General features: G+C 43.9%; 1 protein-coding gene and 1 pseudogene across 5 annotated transcripts in view; one reads left to right on the plus strand and one right to left on the minus strand.

Moving 5' to 3' along the window:
* The window catches only part of LOC308471104 (17-beta-hydroxysteroid dehydrogenase type 6-like), a 78,683-nt pseudogene extending 77,875 nt beyond the window's left edge, over positions 1-808 (minus strand). The window contains exon 1 of the transcript XR_013991574.1: positions 491-808. The product of XR_013991574.1 is annotated as a 17-beta-hydroxysteroid dehydrogenase type 6-like (transcript). The remainder of the gene's footprint in view (positions 1-490) is intronic.
* The window catches only part of LOC308470975 (retinol dehydrogenase 7-like), a 267,166-nt gene that overhangs the window by 236,010 nt on the left and 3,660 nt on the right, over positions 1-27,496 (plus strand). Inside the window, exons 1-4 of one of the 4 annotated variants that reach the window (XM_080994736.1) lie at positions 9,474-9,494; positions 11,846-12,167; positions 15,141-15,399; positions 18,004-18,161. In XM_080994736.1, the coding sequence (XP_080850862.1) occupies positions 11,855-12,167; positions 15,141-15,399; positions 18,004-18,161 (730 nt within the window). In that variant the 5' untranslated portion in view covers positions 9,474-9,494; positions 11,846-11,854. Of the gene's footprint in view, positions 1-9,473; positions 9,495-11,017; positions 11,146-11,299; positions 11,581-11,845; positions 12,168-15,140; positions 15,400-18,003; positions 18,162-27,496 lie in introns of those variants that run through there. The other 3 variants (XM_080994737.1, XM_080994738.1, XM_080994735.1) reach the window with 3 other exon arrangements.

A 27,496-nucleotide genomic window follows, 5' to 3' on the forward strand; every position in this document is an offset into this window, starting at 1 on the left:
ACATTAATGAAAACACAACGATAGAGTCCTTTTCAAAACCTTGACATCCAAATATTGGTTCGTTTAGGAGATCTTTTTTATCTCCCTTCCAGAACATGCCTATTTCTTAGTCCAAATTTTCATAACTTTGAGAACACAGGGATCCCCAGCTCATGAGACTGCGGAGGGCAGATAACGGATGATCTGCAGGTGGCGCAGCCTCCCCTACCCGGGGGGGGGGGCAGCAGGGCTAATTACCTTCATATTAACCCTGAATTACTGGCAAGACTGAGGGTTCGATCTCTTGGGAGGCAGCCATATCTCACGGCTGGAAACCAGAAGCCTGGATTAATTGTTTCTAATAAGTTTTTTGAATAGTACTTGTTCATTTGATATATTGGGAGTCACTTTGGCCACATTTTGTGGGAAAGTGGAATAAAGATAAGCAGATGATGATACAGATAATGCCTGGCCTGATCCAGAGCATGGAAACAACAGAACAAAAAGCTACCTTTGTTCCCCACTTGTTCTTTCACCCACTCCGTTGCTGCCACCATGCTCTCTGTACTGGTGACATCCAGAATGGTGGTTTTCAAGCGCTCTGAGGTGACCTTGTCCAGCTGCTCTGCCCCCTTCCGCGTGAGACAGGCTGCCAGCACCCGCAGGCCCCGGGCATCCAGCTGCCTGGCAAGTAGGTTTCCAAAGCCAGAGTCACTCCCCGTGATGAAGACATATTTCTCCGTCAGGCTCTACACCGTCTGTCTCTCCTTGTACCATTGGCGAAGGAAGTAAAGCCCCAGCAGGGCAGCCAGGTAGAGCCACATGGCTGAAACCTGCAGGGAAGATAACAGACAGAGTATAAGGGCCAAAGGCACTCCTGTGCATCAACAGCAGGGCAGCTAAAATCTCCATGGAGAATATGAATCATGCAGAATGTTATAGTCAAGGACACATATGTGAGGAATCCCCAATTAGATTTCCCAATATCTTTCTTTATATAGAAGTAGCTCCAGGATCCACAGGCTTGAGTTGCTTTCAGACAAGGTCTTTATTGTGGAGTATCCATAATAAAAATGTATGGAAGGAAAGTGCTTAATGTCACTTAAATAAATGTTTCATAAAGGTGCTATGAAACTCACTCATTTAAAAAGAACCTTCCCTTCTCTGCAGGTTAACACTGGAGCAGAATACTTAATCCACACATCCTTTAATGTTGGGTAGCTCACAAACACCAATGGGACCTCCTCTTCACGCTAAGCTCTCAAGAAGCATCTTCGTTCTTCCCTGGATCATGGTTTGTAGGTCCAGATTACTGCACGGAAAGCATAACCCTCTGGCTGAGGGCTGGCCACCCTTTTCTCTCCACTCTTCACTCTCTGTTCATTTCAGCTCCCCCCCCCCGGATTTCCCCTGTCTGCTTTCCTCTCCTTCAGGCTTTGCGCATTCACTTGTGTCTGCACACGAGCACACATTAAATTAAGCCAATACAGTGGTACCTCTGGATACAAACGGGATCCATTCTGGAGCCCTGTTTGCATCTAGAATCAAACGTAACTCGTGATGGCATGTCTGTGCATGCACGCGCCACTTCTCGCCGCTTTTGTGCATGCGCGTGACGTCATTTTGAGCGTCTGCACATGCGCAAGCGGCGAAACCCGGAAGTAATGAGCTCCGTTACTTCTGGGTTGCCGCGGAGCGCAACTCGAACGTGTTCAACACGAAGCGCATTCAACCCGAGGCATGACTGTACAAGATTAGGCAACACAGCCATTGAGCCATAGGTTCATCATCACTGTCCGGAAAGGGTGTGCTGGAGGACAAACACAAACCTTGGTCCTTGCACAGATGTCAGAAGATGCCTTTAAACATAGCCATGAAAAATCACTTCCGGGGGAGGCGCCTCCAGCAATGACAGAATTCCTCTGACCGGGAGGAATCTGCTCCATGGAAATCTGGGTCTGGCTGCCATGGCGAAGGCGGAGACCCGTTAAAATCACAGACCGGAGAAGCCTGTGAACATGGGATTCGGCGGGCACCTTTTGCGCCTCCCCCACTCGCGGGGAACCCCGGTTTTTGGGGCTCCGGAGCGACGTGGGGTGAGTGGCGCGGTGCATTGAATTGTCTGCTTCTTCCACGGAGCGAAGCCGCATAGCTGTTGCCGGAGAGTGCTGACCTTTTCCTGTGGACAATTTGACTTTAAAGTAATTACCCGTGAGTAGAGCTGAAACGGAAGAATTGGATCTCTAAAAGTTTAATTTGGTATCGTAACGGGGAGGTTCAAAACAGGAAGTCCGCCTTCCCTTTTTGTAAATAGACTGAGGCAACGAAGTTGCAAGCTGGAGTCTTGGAAGGTCTTTTGTAAAAGATCAAATTTCCAACGGTAAAGAACATTAAACCCCCTCTTGGAGGCAGGAGAAGAGAGGGGGAAGTTGCAGATTGAGTATGCCTGCGGGAGAGAGCGAAGAGGCTTAAAACACCGCCGCTCTGACCCTGGAAACGGGCTGCTAGTAAGACTGACTTTTTTTTTAATGTTCATTGACAGCGCTTAGAACGTTCATTGACAGCTAGCCAAATAAGAGAAATACATTGTTTCTACTGTTTCCGGTTGTTTTTAAAAAAGGAGGAAAGTAACTGAAAATTGAAACTAACTTCGGATTATTGAAACTGTGTTTAAAAGAGGACATATTGACCTATGCAAATACAACCTGTTTTCCCCTAGTGGAAGCTTTTGAAATTGGTTACTTTATAGGAGCTGGGCTAGGGGAATTTCCAGCTGCAAGATAAAAAAAGTGTGAGACTTTGGAATTGACCTTGAATCTCTTAAGTGTTATGGCAAACGGAAAGGAAAAAAACAGACGGGATGTCGACAGAGGAGGCCTTAGTGGCTGCATTATTGAAAATAAATGATTTGCTGGAACAACTCCATAAGAAAACAGATGCGATAAATGTGAAATTGGATGTTGCAAATATTGAAATTGATTTAAGTGTAGAAAGTTTAAATAACCTGGGACAAAAGGTGAATACCAATTCAGAAACCACCCAGAAACTGATACAGGAATCTACTCTGATACGGCAAACTGCAGATGAAGTCAGGGAAAAAACCGTTGCTGCTGAATCTAAAGTAATACAACTGGAGAGGAGAGTCCCATCCATACAAAGACAACTTGATGAACATAAGCTGACATTCGTTATGATTGAACTTAAAGAAGAACGGATGAATTTGAGGACCAGAGCCCTATCTGAATTGGAAAAGGAAAGCCTGACAGAGTTTCAGGAGGCGACAGGACTAACATTGGTTGAGAAAGAGAGGTATTTGGGGGTTAGTATGACCGCCAAAAATTTTAATCTGCTTAAGGACAACTGTGAAGGATGTTGGATTGAAGAGAAGGGGGATTTGGAAATATGGACAAATCAGAAGTTGCTACTGTTGGGCCGAGTTATTGTGGTGGAGATGAGGGCTGCTGTGTTGCTGGGGATGTTGCTTTTGTTTCAAACATTGCAAGCTCTGGATGGGATGGAGGGTCTCAGGAGGTGGCAGAGGGATGCTCCTAGAGTTGTTTGGCAGGGCAGGAAGCCTCGAGTCAAACTTAAGATATTGATGGATGCTAAAGAAGGAGGTGGACCTGCCCTGCCAGACCTTTAAACTTCGTTGTGAACCATCTGCCTTTTGCTGGTTGAAAGAATGGTTGCTTCTTGAAAACACTGAAGTGTTGGACAATGGCAGATGAAGTTGATGGACTATAGGGAATTGGCGGAAATGACTGGCAAGATCCGAGACCAGGGTGAAGAGTCGGCGGAAGAAGATTGGAAAAAGTTTAAAGACTATTTATAGAAATATTGTAAAATTAAGGAATGTTAGAAAAATGTTGGAATGAAATTACATGGCTTTAGTAGAAATGTCATAAGGAATTAAGTATAAATAGATTAATAGAAAATTAAAGGAAAAGTATGGCAAGAATGTGTTAAGATAATTATAGAACAGAAAACAGAGTAAGATGGAAAGGAATTGCTGAGACAAATAATAGAAGTGGAATACAAAAAGGGAGGTGTGAGGAAGTCGCTGGAAATAAGTGAATGAAATATAAGATATTGAAAATGTTTGAGGTGTTTTTAAATTGTTTTTGTTTGTTTTTGCTTGATTTGTTAGTCCATGTAGCGTTTTTGTATTGTATTCATATTGTTTTTTCTTTTTCTTTTTTCTTTTTCTTTTTGTTTGTAGTGTTGTGTTGGAAATTTTGAAAAAGTAATAAATATCATTAAAAAAAAAAAAAAAGAGAAAACCCAATTGAACAAGGCCATAACAATAGATGAAGTCCAGGAAGCAATAAAGAAAATGAAAATAGGGAAAGCTCCGGGCCCAGATGGCTTGTCGGCCAAATATTATAAAGTTCTTGGAGAACAGTTAGCCCCGGTGCTACGTGATGTAATGAATAACATCCTACAAGGAGGGAAGATACCGGACTCCTGGAAAGATACCCACATAACGTTGATACCTAAAGTGGAGTCAGATAAACTGAGTATAAAAAATTACAGACCGATATCGCTTCTTAATAATGATTATAAAATATTTGCGGAAATTATGGCAAACAGACTTAAGCATTACCTAAGAAATGTAATACACACGGACCAAGCTGGATTCCTTCCTAATAGACAACTAAAAGATAACGTTAGGCACATAATAAATATCATCGAATACCTGGAAAGGAAGAATGAAATCCCTGCAGTATTAATTTTTATCTATGCAGAAAAAGCATTCGATAATGTTTCATGGCAGTTCTTATTAAAGTTTATGGAGACAGCAAGGATAGAAGGTGCCTTTATGGAGGGAATCAAAGCAATTTATTCTAGTCAAAGAGCCAAATTGATTATTAACAACAATTTAACTGATACATTCGAGATTTCCAAGGGTACGAGACAAGGCTGCCCCCTGTCACCGCTTCTTTTCATAATGGTATTGGAGGTAATTGCAAATAAGATAAGGAAAACACCAGAGATACGAGGAATTAGAATTGGGGTGAAAGAATTCAAATTGAAAGCAGACGCGGATGACTTGGTAATCTCACTGGAGGACCCAAAACAAAGTATGGACAAAGCCCTGGTACTTCTAGAGGAATTTGGGAGAGTAGCAGGCTTTAAGTTAAATAAAACTAAAACTAAAATGATGGTAAAGAACATGGGGGAAGACCTAAGGAGGCAATTAGAACTCCAATCAGGAATTAAAGAAGTAAAAAAGGTAAAATACCTAGGAGTGTGGCTTACAATGAAAAACATAAATTTAATGGCTGATAACTACATTAATACCTGGAAGGATATCCAAAAGGAACTAGACATCTGGAACAGGATCAAACTCTCCTGGTCAGGTAGAATGGCAGCAATCAAGATGTGCATACTGCCGAAATTATTATTCCTATTCCAAAACGTTCCGGTGATTAGAGGAAGTGCAATATTCCAAAACTGGCAAAAAATTCTCTCTAAATTTATATGGCAAGGTAAAAGACCTTAAATTGTTAACGGATAAAAAAGACAGGGGAGGATTCTCGGTCCCAAATCTGAGACTGTACTATGAAGCCTTGTGCCTTTGCTGGCTTAGAGAATGGATTATTTTGAAAAATACAGACCTGCTAGACCTAGAAGGATTTGACTTAAGATTTGGTTGGCATGTTTATCTCTGGCAGAATAAGGAAAAGGTGCATAAAGGCTTCTTGAACCATATTATCAGAGGAACATTGTTAGAAACATGGGAAAAGAACAAGAAACTGTTGGAAAAAAAACCCCCTGGTGGCTATCGCCTATAGATATGTTAACTATTAAAAAAACAAATATAGAAGGTGAGAGATGGACTTATGAAGACCTCCTAGAAAGATCAGAAAGAGGATGGAAAATTAGACCATATGAAGAGTTAAAAAGTAAATTATCAGGTTGGCTGCAGTACCATCAAATCAATGCCTTATGGAAGGAAGATAAAAAGATCGGAATGAACGGAAAAAAATCCAAGTTCCAGGTAGAAATAATAAACGTGACAGCAAGTCTCACACTCAGATCTGAAGCATAAATGGGAACCTAGGAAGCTGCCCTATAAGGAGTCGGACCCACTACTCCATCTAGCTTAGTAATGTCAACACTGACTGGGAGCAGTTTGCCAGAGTTTCAGGCCTGGAGAAGCCGGGGATTGAACCTGTGGTGTTCTGCATGCAAAGCCACTGAGGTTACAGCTGTTCCCTTTAAAAACAAACTAAGATTGTAGTCCTCATGGTTCTGAAGAAAGGGCTAAGTTAAACAGGAACAGAGGGACGTTCCCTGTACCACGTCAGGACCTGTGAGCCCATTGGGCTCAGTTTTGTCTTGACTGATGGGCAGAGGCTCACCAGGGTCCTTTTCCTTTGGCCTCAGAACACAACTTTAAAAAGTATTAGAAACAGCTAAAATCAGTAAGGCAATGAATGGGGAAGGAATTCCATGGGGTCACCTTAATTCAGCCTCTGTCAAGAGCTGCTACGATTGCCAAATAACCTGAAAGATTATTGCTTTGTGCCTTTGACAGCAGCTTGTTCTGTGAAGTCACACAGTGAAACTTCATTTTGTATGAAGATAAATGTTCCTGTCTGATAATATCCACTGATCAACCTGATTCAAAAAGCACAGATACAAGATATCATAATCAATGCTGCAAGATTTTTTTTAAAATAATATTTATTAAGATTTAAAAGGTTACAAAAAGGAAAAAGGAAAAATAGAAAAAATAGAAAACAGCATATTAAGCAAAAACAGAACATCACATCACAATACAGAAAAGGAGAAAAAAACAACAACAACAATAACAAAAAATAAAATAAAAAATGCAATGAATCTTCCCATAACTTGTCTTTCATTTACTTATTTCCTTGACCTCCTCACACCTCCCTTTTTTGTATTCAGTTAGCTATTTCAGCAAATCCTTTCCATCTTTTCCAGTTTTTGCCCTATATTTTATCTTAATATAATGTAACTTTACTTTCCCTCCTTTCACCATTTAAGAATCTGTTTTTTCTTAATCCTCTATAGCATTTCTGCTAAAACCACATTACTTCCTGTTTGAGCCTCCCCGCTTCAGTGCCAAATTAAATCTTTTTTCCTTTAAAAAATTCCAATTTATCCTACTCACGGGTAGTTGCTTTTAAAATCCAATTGTCCACAGGAAAAAGTCAGCGCTCTCCTGCAACGGCTGTGCGGCTTCGCTCCGTGAAAAAAGCAGTCGATTCACAGCACCGCGCCACTCACCCCACTTCGCTCCGGAGCCCCGAAATTGGGTTTCCCCACGAGTAGGGGGGGTGAAAAAAGGTGCCCGCCGAATCCCACGTTCACAGGCTTCACCCGCCTGTGATTTTTGAAGGGTCTCCGCCTTCACCGTGACGGCCAGACCCGGTTCCCACAGAGCAAATTCCTCCTAGTCAGAGGAATTCCGCCATTACCGATGGCGCTAATCCCGGAAGTCTCGCAAGATTTTAATTTTAACTGACAAGCTGTTGCAGGACCTCAAACCGATTAGTCAGCATTTGCAGTGTAGGAGAAGCCTCTGGAGTCATTTTGGATCTCCAGCAATACTAAGATCAAACATAGCAATGAAATATCAAAGACTGAACAATTATTTTTGAGTTTCTTACCTCCTCTATTGAACTTTCAACTGCTGGCGGTTGATGGGGTGTTGTTCCTGAACTTCGGTGTCCTTTGTGTTATATAACCAATGCTTAGACTTTGTGTCAAGCTTCAGTCCAGACAAATTGGGGATCGGACCTTGAGCAAGTGCAATATGTGGTGCAGTGATGGTGAAATAAGGCATTTGACCTATTGGATGCTAATGCTGAGCTTGCACAATATTTGAGCTCAGTGTTGCTTATGTCTATAGATGTAGATAGGATCATACTGTTCCTCTTTATTAAGCTGTTCAGTTAATAAGAAGCTAGCTAGAGCTATTATTTATACTTCTTTTAGCTTGCCTCTGCTCCAAGCAGCTCATTGCATAATGCAAAATTTCTCCTTTCCCACAATAACACTGTGAGGGAGGCTAAATAGAGCAGTGGCAACATAAAATGTCTTCTAGTGAACTTCTTGGTGGAGCAGGAATTAGAAATATCCTCCTCCAAGTCCTGCCAGGGGTGTTTGTGCCTTCCGTTCCGGAAGTCCGTTCAACTTCCAAAATGTTCGGAAAACAAAGCGTGGCTTCTGATTGGCTGCAGGAAGCTCCTGAAGCCAATCAGAAGCCAATCGGAAGCTGCACCAGATGTTTGAAAATCATTCCGGTTTTCGATTGTTCAGGAGCCGAAATGTACAAGTTCCAAAGCGTTTGGCAACCAAGGTACGACTGTACTTTAATTGTATATTAGCACCTGTTGCTGTTTCTTTGCTTATTATGATAGTAGTTAATAAAGCTTGCTTCTACTGCCTAAAAGTTTGAGATCCAAAGAACTCGCTGCTGCCTCAGGATTACCAGGGCTGGGTGATTGTTGGGGAGGCATAACCATTGGGCATTACACAGTTGTCCAAATGAGCCAACAAGCTGTGGATGGAATACAAGTCTAATTGCATCTTTTAGGATCCTAATGAGAGGCAGATTGGGTCATCAGTACCTTAAGGAGAAGTGATTTATTATTATTATTCTGAACTATTGTCTGATGCAACTGAAACTGCAATGATTTACCACTCATTTACTTAGGAAAAAAATACATTAAACTTTGGGACTTCAGACCAAATGGACACTCTCAATTTTACCCGTGGATGCTATCTGTCCAGATTTTAATTTGCTTCTGAACTAATTTTAAGATGTATTTTAACTAATTGATTGCCTGTTTTTATGTTCTTATGTTCTTTGTATACCATCTTAGTTTCATGATGTTAGCTGCCCTCAGCCCAGCTCCGGCCAGGGAGGGTGGGACACAAATAATTTTTTTTCTATCTATCATCTATCTATCATCTATCTACCTATCATGCCATGTCAGGCAAGCTTTTCCCCTTTATCACTCCTTTCAGTTCTGAATGGTTTCAGCACTCCAAGTTATTGACATCCACACTATGTAAACAATAAGCGAACTGACAAAAATTTAGCCATGTGGAAAGTTCTTTTCTTTGGCATCCAAAATAGTTCCAGATGTTCCTCATTTGATTTAGCTATCATAGGGAGCACTGGCGGAGGAAGAGGAGTGCGGGGGGAGTGCGCCGCCCCTGGCAGTGCAATCCCGGTGGGGTGCCATCGTGGCTGCCCCCCTGCCCCAGCTGGGCACCACGCCCCCAGGACCCCGTCTACTCTTTGCCCCCCGGTGCCGGAGCATGAAGCTCTGCAACTGATAGGAAGAGATGCCCAGAAGGCAATCTTTCCCCAGAAGATTAAATTTGCCTCCTGTGTTGTTACAGGTCTAATATTTCATTAGTTTATTTCTAATATGCAGGTTGCAAATCATTCTAACCGCTCTTTCTGCACACCAGCAGCAGAAAGGAAACCTACGGCACCGCCACTCCTGGTATGCCCTGCGGAGGACCTTAAGGTTCATATATAGCAATACCCTAGAGGTCCCGGGCCCTAAGGAAGTCAGATTAGCCTCAGCCAGGGCCAGGGCCTTTTCCACACTGGCTCTGGCCTGGTGGAACGCTCTATCTCATGAGACCAGGGCCCTGCGGGATCTGATTTCTTTCCGCAGGGCCTGTAAGACAGAGTTGTTCTGCCTGGCCTTTGGCTTGGAATCAGCCTGATCCCTCCCCCTCTTTCCTTTTCCTTCTGTGATGGAACTCCTATTTGGGGATTTCCCTGACTTCTTTCTGGCCCACGTAGGACCAATCTGGATAGTTGGCCTTGGTGAAGATTTGATGTTTTCTCCCCCAAAACAGTTTTTGATCTGGGCTTCCACTGAAATGAGGCTGCATTTTAAGTTGTACTTGAATCCTGTTCAAGTTGTATTTTAATCAATTGTTTTTATACCTGATGTTAGCCGCCTTGAGCCCGGTCTTGGCTGGGGAGGGTGGAGAGTGTATATATATATATATATATATATATATATATATATATATATATCTTTAAAAGTAATTTTTGGAGTCTTTCTCTATATATGTACTAGAATTCATGCACCAAAGCAAGCTGGCCGGGTCCAGCCTCACCCTTCCTACTCTAGGTGAAATGTAATTTTGCAAGCACTCTGCCCATCTTTCAATCAGCAGGAGGGATGTGCTTCTACATGAAAGATACGCTCAACCCCAGGCTTTCTTCCTGCTCTAGACAAATGATTTATCTGCTCTATCCATACATTCCCTCACCAACAGATTTCACAATTAGTTTAAAGAAGGCAGTTAAGTTTCGCCAATCCTTGCCAGAAGGGAGTGAAGCACGTAAGCAGGTACCCACTTGGTGCTAATAAGGATCAGGTAGACTCAGCAATGGGGAATAAGAAGGTGAAGTTTATTGCCAGGCAATAAGGACCCAGTTTGGAATCTCTTCCAAAAGGAACTGGGACCCCGATTGACAGAAATCCAGAGGTCTTTATACCTGAGCAGATCACAGCAAATCATAGATCATGAGACAACCATGAGGCAGTCACGATATTGCCAGCGAAAATTAGCCAATTAGCAAGCTTCTTGCCATGCTTCCAGCTCCTGGTCAACACTGGTCAAGCACGGAGTTCTAGTTCTGCTTTCCGCTGCTTGCAGTGACGCTCTGTCTAACCGCTCCCCTAGTTATGACAGGACAGGGAGTATTGGAGATTTTGTGGTTTAGCTCTTCCTGTTCCAGTGGACTAATTTAGCCTGTATCTGAGGGGATTTTGTACCAGTATCTCTGATTCACGTCTTCCCCTTGTCCAGGGTACACGGATGTTTGTAGGGGAAAGGTCGGCTCCTAATTTTGCTGTTTCAAGCAGTATGCAGTTAGCTAAGGCACAGCTTCCCTTTGATTAAAAATGGATTATACAATACTGTAAGCCCTGATTATGTGTGAGCATATATGAATATGTTGATTACTGATAACTGATTATATGAATTGCATAAGGGTAGCCCTTCTTCCTTGCCTCATTAGGAGCTCCTGTTGCAGCCAGCAGAGTATGAAAAACAGCAGCAGGCAGATAAGGAGCAACTGCAAAAGGGAGAAGGAAGCACTGCTTTTCCTGCCGCACAACTGAAGCTGAGAGCCTTTCCTCTAACCAGCTGCAGGCCTGTCTCTTCCCTTTTCAAAATAAAATAAAATAAAAATTGTCCAGTAGCACCTTATAGACCAACTAAGTTTGTTTTGGTATAAGCTTTTGTGTGTATATGTATCTGAAGAAGTGTGCAGACACATGGAAGTTTATACCAGAACAAACCTAGTTGGTCTATAAGAAGCTACTGAACAATTTTTTATTTTGACTGCATCAGACCCACATGGCTACCTACCTGAATCTTCCCTTTTCAATTATACATGATAGTAACTTCCTGTCTCCACTAACATGTGCTTATAACAACTTTCTTTCAAGCTAATATTCAGTAGGTGACACTTTTCTCAAGCTTCAGGCTGGGGGAGAGAGGAAACTTCACTTCCTGAATTTCTTCTTCCTGGGCACCCTTTAAAGGCCGAGAAACATTTCCAGAAAAAGTTCGGAACTTTAAAAGGTACATGCAAGTAGAAGCAAGTTATCTTCTGATCAGCTTACTAGACCTCTTTTTCTTTAACCTGCCTCTGCTCCAAGCAGCTCATTGCACCATGCAAAAATTCTCCTTTCCCTCAACAACACTGCAAGGGAGGCGAAATTCAGCAGTGGCAACATAAAATGTCTCCCGCTGAGCTCTGTGGTGGAGTAGGGATTCGACTTTTGCCCCTCCAAGTCCTGCCAGGGGTGTGTATACTTCCTAATGCTTGAATTCTTTTTCCCTGCAGGTTTCAGCCATGTGGCTCTACCTGGCTGCCCTGCTGGGGCTTTACTTCCTTCGCCGATGGTACAAGGAGAGGCAGACGGTGGAGAACCTGACGGAGAAATATGTCTTCATCACGGGGTGTGACTCTGGCTTTGGAAACCTACTTGCCAGGCAGCTGGATGCCCGGGGCCTGCGGGTGCTGGCAGCCTGTCTCACGCAGAAGGGGGCAGAGCAGCTGGGCAAGGGCACCTCAGAGCGCTTGAAAACCACCATTCTGGATGTGAGCAGCACAGAGAGTGTGGCGGCTGCGACGGAGTGGGTGAAAGGGTGCATTGGGAACAAAGGTGAATCTCTACCTTCCTTGTGCTGCCTCTGTGCTATTGGTGGGACGGGGGATTAGAATTGCCTCTGTATTCATTTGTAGGCCACGTTCCCCACATAATTGTGCCCAAAGTGGCTCACAATGTTCGAAAGGAAGAATAAGCATAACAATTCAGGAAATAGCTTAGAAATAATCATTATGAGCATTCAATAATAAATATCAGAGCCAGTTCCAGACATTTGGGTGCCTGGGAACATGGGACACCCCCTCTGGGAATCCCGGGAATTGTCGTTTGTCAAGGATGCCGAGTTGAAAAGTTGAAACAACATTCCAGCTTGACAGATATTTTCTCTAGTCTTTGGGGTTCCCACGCTAAGTCAAACTCTTGGTGTGGGGAAAGAGAATTGATTGTTTTAACTGCAAAGGGAAAAGAAGAAGAATGATATGAAAATAGAAGTTAAATTTAACAGAGATGGGCATAGGCATTTTTTTGTTCTTTTGGTTACTTTTTAAATACAGAGATACCTCTAGTTACGTGCTTAATTTGTTCCAGACGTCTGTTCTTTTTTTTTTTTTTTTTTTGGAGATATTTATTAAAGTTTTTAAGGTATAACAAAGAAATGAAAAATAAAAAGAAACATACAAAATAAAAACAGTTAAAAACACATTAATTTTCCATAGCATATCTTCCTTACACTTATTTCCCCGGACCTCCTCGTACCTCCCTTTTTTGTATTCCAGTTCAGTTTGTTAGTTCAGCAAATCCTTACCATTAAGCTCTTACCCATTTGTGAACCTTTTTTCGTATCTCTTAAAGCATTGCAGCTGGAAACCACTTAGTTTCTTTCCAACATCCTTCTAAGATTCATTAATTTTACAATATTTCTGTAAGTAGTCTTTAAATTTCTTCCAGTCTTCTTCCACCGACTCTTCTCCCTGGTCTCGGATTCTGCCAGTCATTTCTGCCAATTCCATGTAGTCAATCACCTTCATCTGCCAGTCTTCCAGAGTGGGTAGATCTTGTGTCTTCCAATACTTTGCAATGAGTATTCTTGCTGCTGTTGTAGCATACATAAAAAAAGTTCTGTCCTTCTTTGGCACCAATTGGCCGACAATGCCCAGAAGAAAGGCCTCTGGTTTCTTCAGGAAGGTATATTTAAATACCTTTTTCAATTCATTATATATCATTTCCCAGAAAGCCTTAATCTTTGGGCACGTCCACCAAAGGTGAAAGAATGTACCTTCAGTTTCTTTACATTTCCAGCATTTATTATCGGGCAAATGATAGATTTTTGCAAGCTTGACTGGGGTCATGTACCACCTGTATATCATTTTCATAATATTCTCTCTTAAGGCATTACATGCCGTAAACTTCATACCTGTGGTCCATAACTGTTCCCAGTCAGCAAACATAATATTATGTCCAACATCTTGTGCCCATTTAATCATAGCAGATTTCACCGTTTCATCCTGAGTATTCCATTTCAACAGCAAGTTATACATTCTTGACAGATTCTTAGTTTTGGGTTCTAGCAGTTCTGTTTCTAATTTTGACTTTTCCACCTGTCTTCAAAAATTGGTCTATGTCCATTTCTTTCTGTGGCCATTTCTTTCTGTGGCCCTTGTGTGTATAATTGTTTAAAGTACCTCTGGAAACAATTTCTAATCTCAATTGGGTTATGTATACTCTTTCCTTCCACTTCTAAGTTTGTAGTGGTATTTAATTTTTGTCTTTTTTTCATTTGCCAGGCCAACAATTTCCCACATTTGTTAGCTGATTCAAATGTTTTTTGTCTCATTTGTTTGATTTTCCATTCTATTTCCTGATTCATCATTTCCATCCAGACGTCTGTTCTTAACCTGAAGCACCACTTTAGCTATTGGGGCCTCCCACTGCTGCCGCGCCACTGCACGATCTTTGTTCTCATCCTGAAGCAAAGTTTTTAACCCAAGGTACTATTTCTGGGTTAGCGGAGTCTGTAACCTGAACCCGAGGTACCACTGTACTGTATTATTTCTGGGATTTTGCTGCGTGAGGAGTTTCTGAATGCAGCAAAACTCTGAGCAGCAGCAGCGTGGCAACCCCAGAATCCCAACCCACAACCCACAGCAGCCACTGTGCCACACTATAGACCCCCATGCTGCCCTATGCCCCCCCTATAAGGGCAGACCCCCCCACAAGGTCAGACCCCCCCCATGCTGGGCAGGAAAGAAAGGGGGAGAAAAGCAAGCAAGCTTTTTCATTGTGATTGACAATGAATGGGGGGGGGGGTTGTATGCAAATCAGCAGCCTGCCACCACTGTAGCTGCTGGGCAAATTAGCAAAGTCCTTTCCCGGATCTCATCCTTTGCAAGTCTTGCTTTCACCGCTGCCAAGCATACACAAATGTCTGCTCCGCTGTTACAAGGAAGGCATTGCTGGCTTGGCTGGAGAAACTGCCTCTCACTTCTTCTCTGCCCTCACCTCTGCCCGCCCACAAGGAGGGTTCTCAGCAGCAGCTTGGCCAGGTGACGTGTGTGTCTTGGTGGGGTTTCCACTTGTCCCTTGTAATAGGGGATTGCCCCTTATTTTAAGGGGAAATGCTGCATCATCATCATCATCATCATCATAATAATAATAATAATAATAATACCTTTATGGTCAATGTACAACCTGTGTACAATGAAATTAACTGAGTCTCCCCTCCCCCCAAACACTCAATTTCATTGCACTCTGTGTGCTTGTCGCACAACACACCAACCCCGAAAGTCAGTTGTCCCTTATGTCTGCCTTGCTTTCTTTCCCCCTCCTCCTCTTCTGCTGAGCTCAGCTCCGCCCTCCCATCTCTACCAGAGCTGCTGCCTCTCTCCTGCCTGTCCACTTTCCATTTCTCTCTCTTTCTCTCCCCCTTTCCCTAACTCCCTCCCTCCAGTTACACTAAATCCAGTGAGAGACGCAGCTAAATTCATGTAGGTTACGGTTGCTAATAGGAAAAACATCTGTTCTTTCTCACAGGGCTTTGGGGCTTGGTGAACAACGCAGGCACAGCTCTACCATCAGGCCCCAACGAATGGCTGACCAAAGATGACTTTGCAAAGGTGATCAATGTCAACCTTCTTGGGATGATTGATGTGACACTACACATGGTGCCTCTGGTGAGGAGAGCCAGAGGGAGGGTGGTCAACATCTCCAGTATGAATGGACGCCTGGTAAGCTATGGAGGTGGTTACTGCCCATCCAAGTTTGGTGTGGAAGCCTTCTCTGACAGCCTGAGGTAAAAACAGCAGCTCTTTAATGTCTTCTTTTGCTTACTTTAGTGCAACATCTGCCACACTCCCTAACCACTTGCCAGGCTGGAAGTGGCTGATGCGAGTCCTCCTGGTTTAGTTGCCAAGTCTGGGGAAAGTGGGCTGCAGGGAAGAAAGAGCTGGGAAATATGGCAGCTGCCCAGGGCTTTTCCCAAGACTTGCACAACTTGAGATGAATTATCTAGGAAGGATCTCAAAAGAGAAGATAGACAGGGACTGGAAGGTGTCTAAAGGATGCTTGCAAAACCATATTGAAAAATCAGAACTATTAGAATAAACAAGTTCCGTTTTAAATACTGAAATACTAAGATGGATGACAATGTGTAATAGAAAAAGAAGCATGAAATTAGGTTAAAGGTGTGTGAAAAAAAGTAACAGAAGTGGATAGAAATTGCAATTGAGTAGATTGGAAGTCTAACACAAAGGTGGGGTGACGGGTGGTGGATGGTGATGGGAAAAGGAATTATCTGTGGGATTGAGTGTAGGTATGTTTGAACATTTTTAAGGATTGTATGAAATGTATGTTTGTATGCTTGTATATTTGCAATATGTGTGTATTAATGCTGAAATATTTTAATAATAAAAACTTTTTTAAAACAAAAGAAAAAAAGAATGTATCCAGGCACAGGCCATGCCCACATCTGGCCTTGAACCAAACTTTTCAAATCACAAGACCACAATTGGATGTGTGGCTCTCAGTCCAGGACCTTCTCATTAATGGTGAACATGCTGTGGATGTCCCCCTGTTTTCCTTAGGATAGTTTGGGCCCAACATGCTTTATAGAAATGTTGATTACCATGTTGAAAAGTGTGTGCTTTTTCCAACTATTTACGTACCACTTAATTATCAAGATGTGGGACTGAGCAGTTATCTGCACATATGCACTGCCCAGGCTCACGTAGCAGGGAGGTCACTGTTGGTGAATGTACAAGCCACCAAGGTGGGAAAGGCTGAGGTGGGAGGTGGGAGGAAAATGCAAGGGAAAGCAAGGGTGGTCCAGGACAAAAATGGCACCTTGTGTGAATGGATTTGGGAGGATTTGACTGTGATGGAGACAAAACAGGAAGGGAGGGCAAAAGGTATGGGAGGCTACTATATGTGGTGGCAATGTAAAGTTATTAAGAAGACCTGGGAAGTGACATATAAAGATTTGAAGAGAATGTGGAAAATGTTTTTTGTTAAAAAAACAGACGCTATGATTTTGGAAGGCACAGGACTTAATGGATTTATTGAGCAAAAGACTCTGTTCCTGCACTGGAGAGTGGACGCCAGGCCAAGACCAACCCATCCCTATACTGTGGTTCCTCTAGTTAGGAACTTAATTTGTTCCAGAGGTCCATTCTTAACCTGAAACTGTTCTTAACTAGAGGCATGCTTTCGCTAATGGGGCCTCTTGCTGCTGCTGTGCCGCCAGCACACGATTTCCGTTCTCATCCTGGAGCAAAGTTCTCAACTCGAGGTAACTCTTCCAGGTTAGCGGAGTTTGTAACCTGAGGCGTTTGTAAGTCGAGGTACCACTGTAGGAGAAAGAAGCCACCACCAAAGAAAATAAAGAATATTGGCAAAATAAATTAATGAACTATGCAGGACATATTAGATAATTTGAAACCCAAGAAATAAAGGACATGGATTTATTTTTTTTAAGGGGTAATGTTTAATGCATACTTTGTAAGCTTTGTGTATAGGTTTCTACATTAGTTTAACTTCTAAAAGTCACTTGTAATAAGATGAATAAGGTTTTAAAATGGGATTAAGAATATAAGATTTTATGGACATGCATGAATCTGTATAAAATAATGGAACCAGGAGGGGGAGTGGAGGGAAGTCAATCAAGTTTTATGGTTTAAATTTTTGATTGTGATGAGTGTTGTTGTTTTTTTGTTATCATAAAATTAATAAGAGAGAGAGAGAGAGAGAGAGAGAGAGAGAGAGAGAGGGAGGGATACATGGATGCTGACAACTAAGCCATGAATGTGTAGCATTTGGAGAGAAATTCTGTGTGGCATCTTCTCAGGGTTGTTTGCACTGTAATCTTCTTCTGCACAAAGGAGGTTTGGTAAAACCCTTAATTGCTCCTTTTTTAAAACATGGGGTCCCAGTACCCAAAAAACAGGGTCTTGTTCCTTTGATGCAAGTGACCTTTTCCCTCTTAACAAGGAGACTGGGCAGAGATGGCAGAGGCTGCAGAAAGGAGGGTGGGAAGCAGCCCTGGCAGAAAAGGCTCCTTGCTCTCTGCAGCAACTTTCCCCCACTAGGTTAAGGTCTCCCTCCAGGAAGGCATTTGATGTATCAGTGAGACTTTGAATCATGTCCTCATGACTGTCTCTTAATACAACTGGTGCTGTGTCGTACACAATCCTCTCCTGGGTAGGGCGTATCCTGGCTCCTGCAAGAGGGCAGAAGGCAGGGGAGCTGCATTTCCCAACTTTTCTTTCTCCTCAATTTTTGGATTTCTTTTTTTTAAAAGAAAGATGTTCCTATCCATGGACCCAAGTTCCTGACCTGCATTCCTGCATTCCTATGACTCAGTCGGCAATGATGTTTCTTCTTTTATTCCTCTGCGTTTCAGGCGAGAGCTCCATCCTTTTGGAGTCCAAGTCAGCATTGTTGAACCTGGTACTTTCCGAACAACCATTGGCGCAAGAGCATTAGAGAATTTAACGACAGTATGGAACCGAGTGCCGTCTGACATCAAAGAAGTCTATGGGGAACAGTACTTGGAGAACTGTGTATCTGAAGAAGTGTGCTTGCACACGAAAGCTCATACCAAGAACTAACTTAGTTGGTCTTTAAGTTGCTACTGGAAGGAATTTTTTTGTTTTGACTATGGCAGACCAACACGGCTACCTATCTGTAACTGGAGAACTGTGAGTAGACGTGGAGGGGATTTCAGCATGGTTTGCATTTTCCTGCAAACTTTCCCAATTCACACTTCCGGTAGTATCCTTTATTAGGCATAGCACACCACACACTAACAAACAAACATCATATACAGACTGTATAAAATACGGGCTCAGCGAACAATTTATCCTAGTCCTATTCTTAACTCCAAGAAATAAATCGATGTACATAGATAATATAATACAACAACACAGCAACATCACCTACCATTAAAAACCACTAATTCTCTTTATCATGGCCCATTCTTTCTTCATGGACAGCACTTAAAAATTCAGCCGCTATTAAAGTAATTTGATCATCGCTGTCCGCCAGCAGGTCCTGAACAGTTGGTTGTGTAAAAATCTGTCTATTAACTTTTAGGGCCTCAAATAATTGTTTTCTGGCATAACTACCAAAATCACAGGAAAAGAATATATGCTCTAGAGTATCGGGTTCCTATTTTCTGCATTTGCAGAGACGCTCTGATTCTGGGATAGCTAAGTATCTTCCTCTCACTACCACCGAGGGAAACATGTTGAATCTGGCCAACATAAACAGCCTACACGATTCATGTTTCTTCAGATTTGTCATGTATCCCTTTTGGAAATCTCTACACAAAGGGAGATTTAAGTGGATAGGAGAGCAAGTGCTGTGCTTTGCAGCCTCAAGCATGGCGAGAACACTTTTTTCTGTAAGAGTCTTCCTGATAATTTCCCATATGTCTTTGGGATCAGAGATTTCAAAATCAATTAGAGTGAGCCCTATCGAATCCAGTTTTCTCCTACAGATCAATGATAGATTGTAGATTGCACTATCACTTAAAATATCATAAAGTAGAGAATTAGGGTATAGGGCTCTATAATGGAGGAAGATCCAATATTTCAAGGTCCTCAACCATGCTCTTACTGATAAAGGCAATATTCCCAGCTCACAACATATTGTTTCATATTTTACAGAGTTTGCAAGTCCTAATAATGACCTCAGAAGGGATGCGTGGAATTTATCCAACCTCTTGAGGTCACCTGAAATCCACACTGGTGTGCCGTATAGAAGTTGGGCACAAAGTTTCATGTCAATCACTTGCAATACAGCTGGAATAAATCTATTTCCTACTGGAGAAAAAAAGTAGGATTTAATATGGTGGGCTGTCACTTTGGCCTTAACTATTGCAGCACATATATGTGTATTCCAATTCATATTATTTTTAAATGTGATTCCCAGGTAATTGAAGTGCTTAACTTCCTGTATTAAATGTCCATTAATTATACAGCCTTTTGGGTTCCCTCTCTTTCCAAATTGCATAATCTTTGTCTTATCATAATTAATTTTGAGATTATTGAGAGAGCAGTAGTTTGAAAAACTCTTAAATAATTTTTTAAAACCCAAAACAGAGAGTGAAATAATTACAGCATCATCTGCATAAAGTAATAAAAAAAGTGGGCTATTGTTTAAATAAGGAGTATGAGTGGTTGCGTTTTGAAGAAATAATGGTAGGTCAGATAAAAATAAATAAGGTAGGGGCCAAGATACAGCCTTGCCTAACTCCTCGATTATTCAGAATAGGACCTGCAAGTCTACCATCTTTTGATACTTTAACATATATTTGGTTATTAGAATGTAAACTTTGAATCAGTGTAAGTAGATATGGGTCGATACCAAGGTGTTCTAGTTTAGTCCATAGTTTGTTACGGTCGACCGAATCAAAGGCACTTTTTAAATCCACAAATGCCACAAAGAGTTTTCGTTTATTTCTCATGACATCTTTATCCACAAGATGACTTAACACTAGACACTGGTCAAGAGTTGACGCGCCTGCCTTAAAACCAGCCTGCTCTTTACCAGGTAGACCTTTTGTCAGCATCCATTCTTCCAATTTAATAAGCAGAGATTTGGCATAGATTTTACTTATGCATGGTAACAGACTTATAGGCCTGTAATTCTCTTGACAATTCCTATCACCTTTTTTAAAGATCGGTACCACTATTGAGTTGTTCCACGACTTAGGTACAAGGGCTGAGTGACAGATAGAATTAAAAAGCAGCACAAGTTTAATGGCCCACCATTCTACATCTAATCTCAACAGGTTTATTGGAATGCCATCCATACCAGGTGATTTCCCTTGCTTAAACGAAAAAATTATCCTTTTCATCTCCTCAACAGTAATTTGAAATTGTGTGGTTTTTGCCAAAGAAAATTTAAAATTTTCCTTTTTACAAACTTGGTGATCATAAAAAACATCAGTAAAATGTGAAATCCAAGCCTCATCGCTTATATTAGGGAAATCAGTGATATCTTTTATTGAGAGAAGTGACCAAAAGGTTTTGGTATCTTTGATTTCTAATGCAGTAACAATTTTAGACCATTTGGCTAGTGCAAACTCAGATTTTTTTTCCAGGAGCATGTTCTTAAAAGATTTTTCATTTCAAAATAAGTCTTCCAGAGACCTTGAGAGTTGGTAGTATAGGCTTCTTTTAGACAAATTCTAAGTTCTTTCTTATAGTTAATACAGTCTTTATCAAACCAGTTATACTTATTTAAAGGTTTGTTGCTGAACTGAAGGTCTAAAAAAGAAGAAAATAATTCCTGGATAGTCTTATAATAACAATCATTGTCCTCCAAGGGCAACAAATTTTGGTTAGCCACAGGTTCGAGAATAACTGGGTTATTTTCAAATACAGCCAATAAATCCTCCCTATTTTTATCACTTATATAAATTCTTTTGGCATAAATAGTCTTATCAATACTAATAGGAGAACTAATATCATTATTTCTAGGATTCCTGTACATCTCTAAAACTATTGGGAAATGGTCACTCTCTGAGTGAGGTACAACTGTAAAAGAGGCAACTTCATTTAACATTTCAACGGAAACTAGAGAATAGTCAATTACGCTCCTACCCCTTTTGGAGCTGAAGGTAAAATTTCCTGGAATATCCGGCCGCATTGAGCCATTCAAAAATGAGAGGTTAAATTCTAAAACCAATTGTAAAAGTTTTCCTCCCGCTTTATTAATAATGATGTCCTTTGAATTCCTCCCTATTCTCAATGGAAGTGGGGCATCTTCAGCTAGATTTGAGACATAGTGTGATGGGACGATGAGCTGCTTGTGTGTAAAATCCTAGTCCCTCAGAGTTTGGTCAAGTTTGCAAACCTCTGTCTGTAACGGAGCCCCTTAAACATGGCTCCGTCAGTCGCTGGCAGATTCCGACAGTGGTTGCTTTCGGAATCGCTTCCAACATAAAAGCTCCTTAACGGAAACACGTCTTCTGGACTCTCTGCGTGACAGTTTCCGGCGAGGAGTGGGTGTCCCTACAGGAGGTCCTGAAACCTCCCCACTGTTTTCGCTGGAAGTGTCTCTGAGCCATCCCTCCAGCTCCCTTTCCCTCAGCCCAGCTCCTCTCCCCCTACTGGTTCCCTCTTCAGCTGCTGAGTCTCTCCCAACCTGTGTGAGCCCTTTCACTTCCCTTCCTTCCGATGGCAGTTCCCTGACATCCACCTCCCCTCCAGGGCCCCCTTCATCCCCTCTCGCCCCCTCCTCTACGGGCGGTGAGGAGGCAAAACCCCGGAATGAACTTCCTTCATCTTCCGATGTCCCGAACACTTCTCTCCACCTATTGCGGTTCCTGGTCTCGAAGTACTCCTCCTCCTCAGAGTCCATCTCCCCTTCCCCTTCCGATTCCGAGAATCCTTCCAACTCCTCCTCCTCATCGGTGGTCCCAAAGTATTCCCTCCGGAACCTCTCCACAGGCTGAGGTTTCCTTGGGAACCTTTGATGGAACGTTTCTATCAATACCTCGTCATTGATATCTTCTGCCATTACCCAAGTGTTTTCTGACTCCGGTTCTCCTTCCCACGCTACCAAATACTCCACCTGATCCCCCTTCCATCTGGCGTCGAGGATTTCTGCCACATGGCTGCTGCATTCCCTTTCTTCTATGACCGGTCCCCGAGTGGCCATCCCTTCTCGTCCCCCCTCATACGGTGACAGTAACGACCTGTGAAATACTGGGTGCAGTTTCATGTGGTTGGGTAACCGGAGCCTGAAAGCCACTGGGTTGACCTGTTGAATGACCTCAAAGGGACCCAATCTCCTGGGTCTTAATTTCTTACAACCTCCTTTGAACGGCAACCCTTGGGTTGACAGCCACACCCTATCTCCCACCCTTATGGTTTCACCTTCCCTTCGGTTCTTGTCTGCCTGCCTCTTGTATTCTTCCTTCGCCCTTTCTAAGTTGAGTTGGAGCTGACGATGGATTGCTTCCATTTCTTCTACAAAATGCTCGGCTGCCGGGACACCCCATCTCTCCCCTTCTCCCCCTGGGAAAGCCCTGGGATGACACCCATAATTAGCCAAGAAGGGGCTCATCCCTGTGGACACATTCTCGGCATTGTTGTAGGCAAATTCCGCCAGCGCCAACTTTTCTACCCAGTCATTCTCTCTGTCATTGACATAACACCTCAGGTATTGCTGGAGGACCCCGTTTGCTCTTTCCGCCTGCCCGTTGGTTTCAGGGTGCCGGGCAGTCGAAAAGTTGACCTCCACCTGCAGTAAGCTCATGAGCTTCCTCCAGAACCTGGAAGTAAATTGTTTTCCTCGGTCTGAGACCACCCTCAATGGCACCCCGTGCAACCTAAAAATGTGTTCTACAAATAACTTCGCTGTCTCTTCCGCCGTGACTGCATGCGAGCAGGCTACAAAGTGGCACATCTTTGTTAGTAGGTCTACCACCACCATGATGGCTGTTTTCCCCTTGGACTTCGGCAGATCAGTCATAAAATCTATCGACACTGCCTCCCAAGGTCGTTCTGGGGTTGGTAAGGGTTCTAATAGCCCCGCCGGTGCCCGCCTCTCCCCTTTGGCTCGCTGGCATTGCTCACACCCTCTTACATACTCCCGTACATCTTCCCTCACCTTAGGCCACCAAAATTCCCTGGTGACCAACCACATGGTTTTGTGTTGTCCAAAATGCCCCGCCGTGGGGCTGTCGTGCAACTGCTTGAGTACCCTCCCCCTTAAGTCTCCTTCAGGGATATACAGTGCCCCTTTGTAATACAAAGCTCCATTTCTTTCCTCGAAACCCCCTGGTTCCTCTCCCTCACCCCTAAGACCTCTGAGCTTATTCTGGGCGTATTCATCATTCTCTGTTTCCTCTACCAGTTCTCTTTGTCCCACCAATGCCGCCCCACACACCCAGCGGTCCTCTGGAATGACATGTCTCTCTTCGGGTGCTCCCTCCTCCTCCAAATATTCAGGTTTGCGTGAGAGAGCGTCCGCCCTAATGTTCTCTGGGCCTGGCACGTAACAAATCTCAAAGTTAAATTTGGAGAACTCCTGGGCCCATCTCACTTGCCGTTGGTTGAGCACTCGTGCCGTCCTCCAATACTCTAGGTTCTTGTGGTCAGTGCACACTTGCACCTTATGTTGTGCGCCAATTAGCAGGTGCCTCCATCTCCGGAACGCCTCATGAATGGCTAGTAGTTCTCGGTCATACACCGTGTAGTTCCTCTCGGATTTGTTCAGCTTTCGCGAAAAAAAGGCACACGGTCTCCACTCTGACTCCTCCTTCCCTGGCTGCAGAAGCACCGCCCCAATCGCTCTGTCTGATGCGTCAGTTTCCACTCTCATCGGTTTTTGTAAATCCACATGCAGGAGTTGTTGTTCCGAGGCGAAGGCCCTTTTTAGTTCCTCAAATGCTCGCTCCGCCTCCTCAGTCCAAACGAACTTCTTCTTACTGCTGAGACAGTCCGTAATGGGCGCCGTCAGGTGGGCAAAGTTTCGGATGAACTTACGATAGAAGTTCCCAAATCCTAGGAACCTCTGCACATCCTTCCTTGTTTTGGGTGTTTTCCATTCCAGCACCGCCTGGACCTTGCCGGGATCCATGGCCAATCCCTTGTCTGACAGGCGATACCCCAGGAATTCCACCTCCTTGGTATGAAACTGACACTTCTCCAGTTTCACCCACAGCTGGTTGGCTTGCAGCCTGCTCAACACTTCTCTGACGTCTCTCACATGCTGCTCCTCATTCTCAGAATACACCAACACGTCGTCTAAGAAGGCCACACAATTCTTGTAAAGCAAAGGCCCCAGGACGTGGTTCATAAACGATTGAAAGCACGCGGAGCCTCCTTGTAGGCCGAAGGGCATAACTAAATATTCAAATGCCCCCAAAGGGGTGAACATGGTGGTTTTCCATTCATCCCCCTTCCTTATTCGTATCAGGTTGTACGCCCCCCTTAGGTCCAGTTTAGTAAAAATCTTTCCCTTCCTGACCCTTGTCAAAATGTCGTCAATCCTGGGCATAGGGAAAGCCACTGGTTCTGACACTGCATTTAAGGCCCTGAAGTCACACACAAGCCTCGGCTTGTTCGTGTTTTTTTTATCCACAAAAAACACTGGGCTGCCCCCCACCGCCCTGGACTCTCTGATGAACCCTCTCTTCAGGTTCTTGTCAATGAACTCTCTTAGCTCCTGCATCTCTCTGTCTGACATGGCGTACAGCTTGCCTACAGGGAGCTGTGCCCCAGGGAGTAAATTGATTTGACAGTCAAAGGGTCTATGCGGGGGTAATTGGTCAGCTTCCCTTTCGCTGAAGACGTCGCGGAGATCTGCGTATTGTCGTGGTACCTTCACGTTCTCCGTTACTTCAGTCCCTGCTAGGGTGGCTTGGGCCCCTGCCAAACCCTTTCCCTCTTTGCAGTGTTCTAAGCAATGTGCTGAACCAAAAGAAACCACTCTCTGATGCCAGCCCACCAGCGGATCATGTAACGCTAGCCAGCTCATCCCCAATATAATGGGAGCTCCTCCCAAGGTGGCCACATTAAACGCTATCAGTTCGGTGTGCCTTGCCACCTTCATTATCATTGGGACGGTCTGCAAGCTGACTTCTCCTCCCAACAGCTCCCTGCCATCGATCGTGGTCACCTGCAGGGGGTTGCTTAAAGGGATCGTCTGTATCTGGTGTTCAGCTGCAAACTCTTTGCTCATGAAATTGCAGGAGCTGCCTGAGTCCAACAGCGCCTTTATCTTTAGAGGGTGTCCGTTTGGCAGCTCTAGCGCCACTTCTATCACTAGGGCGGGTTTAGGAGGTTCTGGCGTGGGCACTTTCACTGCTCTTTGGCCTGACTGCTGTGCCCCGACGGTGGCAGCCAGGCGTTGGCTTTTACTTGCTTCGGTATTTCTTCCTCTCTTCCCTCCACAGCTCCTACCATCCCTTGCCATTCCTTCCTCTGGGGGCAGACTCTGGCAAAGTGACCTGGCTGTTGGCAGAGATAGCATTTCCGGGCGCCTTTTCCCTCCTTCTTTCCCCCCTCACTGGGCTTTGAAACTGCGCGCGCGCGCGCTGTTCCGATTTCCATCGGCTCTGCCGGCGGGAAAGTTGGCTCTGGAATGTCTGGAATGCGGAACTCCTTCCAACGTTCCCCCTTCCCTTCCCGCCTCTCCAATGCTCTCGCCTCCTGGCGCGCTCCTATGGTCAGCGCTGATTTGGTCAGCTGGTCCATAGACTCCGCCCTGGGCGCCCGGGAAAGTTCGTCTTTCACAGCCGAAGAAAGCCCTTCTTCAAAAAGCATTTGAATGGGTTCCGCCGATAGATCCCACCCCAATTTATGGATCAACATGGTGAATTCAGTCCAGTACTCACGGACAGATCGGCTACCCTGTTTGCAAGCCATTAACTGTCTGCGGACCACTCCCTGTTCAATATCGCTGGAAAACATCAGATCCATGGCGCGAAAGAACTTCATCGTGTCCTTTAGGACGTCACTATTCGCTGCCATCAGGGGTCTAACCCAGTCTCTCGCCCCCTTTTCAAGATGCCCAATCACGAAAGCCACTCTTGATTCCTCGTCAGGGAATTCATCAAACTGCAGATTGAGGGCATATTGCATCTCTGTCCGAAAGCCATGATAGTCTTTGGGCTCCCCCCCAAACTTCTGCACCAATCCTGGTACCTTTCTGACGAGCTGGGTGTCTTTCCCCTTTTTGTCTGCATCCTGAGCCCTCCTCTCCTCAAGCCTCGCCGTCTGCAGCGCTAGCTGGACCTCCAACACCCGGTACCTTTCTTCCAGGCTTGGACCCGCTCCAGCTCCTGCTTCTCCGGTTCCGGCTGGGTTGCTCATGATGCCTTCTCCTGCACAAGCTGCTCACGAAGACTGTCGGAATGCTGTGATGGGACGATGAGCTGCTTGTGTGTAAAATCCTAGTCCCTCAGAGTTTGGTCAAGTTTGCAAACCTCTGTCTGTAACGGAGCCCCTTAAACATGGCTCCGTCAGTCGCTGGCAGATTCCGACAGTGGTTGCTTTCGGAATCGCTTCCAACATAAAAGCTCCTTAACGGAAACACGTCTTCTGGACTCTCTGCGTGACAGTTTCCGGCGAGGAGTGGGTGTCCCTACAGGAGGTCCTGAAACCTCCCCACTGTTTTCGCTGGAAGTGTCTCTGAGCCATCCCTCCAGCTCCCTTTCCCTCAGCCCAGCTCCTCTCCCCCTACTGGTTCCCTCTTCAGCTGCTGAGTCTCTCCCAACCTGTGTGAGCCCTTTCACTTCCCTTCCTTCCGATGGCAGTTCCCTGACACATAGCGTTTATAGAGAGCTATATTATCTGATCCAATTCTAGCATTGGTGTCTCCCATTACAATCAGGGGAATATTTGGAAATTTACTACGTATTAAATACAGCTCTTCAGAGACTATATTCCAACCATAATCTGGTCTAATTTCCAACTCTATGGGAGGAAAATATATATTTAAAAGAAGAATTTCCCTGTAAACAATGGTAAATGATAACAATTGTGCATACTGTCCAATATTTCTAATATAATTCACACTTCAAGAAGCAATACATTAACCAATACATAGCTCTGCTTAGGAATTCAAACCCCTCTAGATTTAGCAACAAGTTCTCCAGACTAACTATGTGTACAAAGTGAACATAATATACAAAAATGCACTAAGCAAATTGATCACGATAAAAAAAATTCACTATGCAAGGAAATAATGTTTGCCAAAATGTGTATACAGTGGTACAGTGGTGCCTCGTAAGACGAAATTAATTCGTTCCGCGAGTTTTTTCGTCTAGCGAATATTTCGTCTTGCGAAGCATGAAATCCCATAGGAATGCATTGAAATTCAATTAATGCGTTCCTATGGTCAAAAAAAGTCCAAACAAAGCAACAAAGCCAAAT

This window comes from Podarcis pityusensis (genome assembly GCF_964106645.2).
Source record: "Podarcis pityusensis genome assembly, chromosome: 2".
Classification (NCBI taxonomy): Eukaryota; Metazoa; Chordata; class Lepidosauria; order Squamata; family Lacertidae; genus Podarcis; species Podarcis pityusensis.